The 2,637-nt window shown below is 57.2% G+C and overlaps 1 protein-coding gene across 1 annotated transcript; it reads left to right on the top strand.

Annotated features, from left to right (window-relative positions):
- Positions 1-5: 5 nt before the first annotated feature.
- Positions 6-1,916, top strand: HPS6 (HPS6 biogenesis of lysosomal organelles complex 2 subunit 3; the record flags this gene model as incomplete). Its single annotated transcript, XM_010163811.1, has 1 exon — positions 6-1,916. A coding segment is annotated over one exon (1,911 nt), but the record flags the coding sequence as incomplete, so codon positions are not given.
- Between the last annotated feature and the right edge of the window lie 721 nt (positions 1,917-2,637).

Raw genomic sequence — 2,637 nt, 5'->3', positions numbered from 1 at the left:
GGCTGGGCACCGTAAGGATAGTCCTGCACAACAGCCCTGAGTACCAGGTCCTGGCCTCCCCCCAGCACATCTTCCTGGTGCCTACCGCTGACAGCTTTGCCACCACCTCCAAATTCCTCCTCATCTGGCACCCTGAGGAAGCAAAGCTCACCATCACAGCCCCCTCTGCAGGCTTCATCCACAGCAAGGTGCTGCACTCCAGCAGTGAGTCAGACTTCAGGAAGCTCCTACTTGGCTCTGTGGGTCTTCTCTCAGGTTTGGCAGCTCTGGACGTTCTCACCTGCGCTGTGTCCAACAGTGGGGGTCTGCTGCTGGTGAGCACGAAGGGTGCTGTGAACATAGTGGAGCCAGATGGGACACAGAGGCATATTTTTGACCTAGAGGGAGGCCCCCTAGCCCAAAGAAGTCCTGTCCAGCTGAAGACCTTTGGCAGCATCCTGGCCTGCGTGCTGGCTGGGGCCCTGTACCTCATTGACCAGAACAGTGGAAGGCTCATAGAAAAGAAAATCCTGAACATGAAAGACGTGCATTTCCTGGAGTCCCCAGGAGAGGAGGACGGTATCCAGCTCCTCACTCAAACTGGCATCTACAGCTTCAGCTTCTCCAAACATGAGGACAGCAGCAGGCCTGAGCCGTGCCTGGTGGAGATGGTGTTTGAGGAAGCCTGCAGATACTACCAGAGGAGGAGCCTCAGCAGCTCCAAGCTGACTGTAGAGAAGTTGAAGAAAGGTGGTGCTTTCCAGGCTCCTGTGGCCCTTGCTGCCATCTTGCAGCACAGCCTCCACCAGAAGCAGAAGCCAGCCCGAGGCCTCCAAGATACTTATGCCAAGCTGTTGAGCACAATGAGCCTGGAGCTGCAGAGCTACATGAGCCTGGAGCTCCTCAAGACCTGCGTGGTGTGTGCCCCAGAGAGTGAGGTGGAAAGCTACTGTGAGGAGCTAGTGGAGCAGGAGGTCAGCCGTGTTCTGCACTCTGACATGGACAAGGACAATTTGGCCTACCTGAACTCCATCTTTGCCTCCTTCCCCAAGGCTGCCTGGAAGGCCACAAGGAGCTGCCTGCAGCTGCAGCAGAATGGGGATGGCCTCTTGGTAGCCAGGGCCACACCAGAGGTGTGGAAGAAGGTCCTGGGAGGGCCGCAGCAGGAGGAGGTTGGTCAGAATGGAGTGGTCCCACTCTTTGAGCTCATTTGTGCCTCCTTCCTGAGATTCAAACCCAAGTGGCTACCCAGTTTTGTGGAGCTGACCCAGCAGTACGTTAGCATCTCTTGGACATTCAGCAGCAAGGAAGGCCCAGAGGGTCGGGTGCCACTGTACAAGAGAGCACTGGGAGTACTGGCCAAGAAGAACAAGTGCAACGAGGCAGATAATGAGATGGAACTCGAACTGCTGCTCTGCAGCAAGAGGCCTAAGGCTGTGCTGCAAGCTCTGCACCTTCTCATCCACCTGAAGCGGTGGCAGCGGGTGGTGGAGGTGGCAGAGAAGTTCTCCAAGCTCAGCCCCTTGCTTAACAAGGAGATATTTACCACGCTGCTGGCAGAGTTTGCCCAGCATCGGGAGCTGGACCCTTATCTGGACACGCTGTGGCCCTTGTGCCCTGCTGAGCTCACTGCCTCGGACATCCTCAATGTGGTCCTGCAGCACCTCCCTCGCTCCCAGGAGGACCCAGTGCCCTTCTCCAGCGAGGGGAACCAGCTGACTGTAGGCTTGCTCAAGCCGCTGCTGCAAAGGGTTGTGCAGCGTCCCTGCGTCCAGGACGAGATGTACTCGGATGCCTTGCAGAGCCCCACCTTCCCCCCTCCTACCCCACCCCGAGAGCACAAGATCCCCTCAAAAGCAGCAGCCGATGATGCCCCTCAGCCACCCACGGCAAGGACTTCCTCCCCCTCGGCGCTGCTACAGGGTGACACTGCATGAAGGGGGGAAGCACAGTGGGATCCCAAGCGTTGGGTGCATGAGGTGGGGAAAACCGCATCCACCCCAGGAAATCCTGCACGGAAGCGCGCTCCTTTCTGCAGCCTCCCTGTGTCAGCATCTCGAGGAGTCTGTTGGGTGGCTGAGGTTGAGGGAGCTCACCTGAAGCCAGGACAGGCTTTCTGGCTGTTTCTACCAAGTGCAATTGCATGTGCCCCAGTGGAGGAGCAAGTGCTGGGTGCATTTGCAGATGAAAGCGCTGGCTGCACTATGGGACTACAGAACTGCTCCCTGCCCAAAGCACTTTGGTTTCAGTTTGCTTGGCTCCTTTATAACTTCACTTCTTCCCTGATCCTCTAGGAGTGGTGGTGGAGTGGTGGGCAGGGACACACACAGTCTTTCCCTCCTGTTCTCTGCTCAGTGGTTTGGGTGCTGCCTCCAAGCTCTGCCTGTGAGAAACTGGGCATGTTTCTTGCAGTGGGGTCACAGAGTCCTGCCGCTCTGAGCTCAGTCAGATGCTAAATGCCAGTGTGACACAGCCCCATGGTACTGGCGGTCCCAGCACACGTGCTGGCAGCTGCAGTGTTCTGTACGCTGTCTCGCCGCAATTCCTCTGGGATCAGTCCTGTAGCTGTGAGTGATTGCAGCTACTTAGCTGAAGAGAGCAGCCTAATTCCCTTATCTCTCCGTCCCAGACGGTACCTGAACTCTCTTCTGAGCTGAG

Source organism: Antrostomus carolinensis, unplaced genomic scaffold, assembly GCF_000700745.2.
Source record: "Antrostomus carolinensis isolate BGI_N321 unplaced genomic scaffold, ASM70074v2 scaffold44432, whole genome shotgun sequence".
Classification (NCBI taxonomy): domain Eukaryota; kingdom Metazoa; phylum Chordata; class Aves; order Caprimulgiformes; family Caprimulgidae; genus Antrostomus; species Antrostomus carolinensis.
The sequence above is the reverse complement of the archived record's forward strand: the minus strand, read 5'-3'. Positions and strand labels throughout refer to the sequence as shown.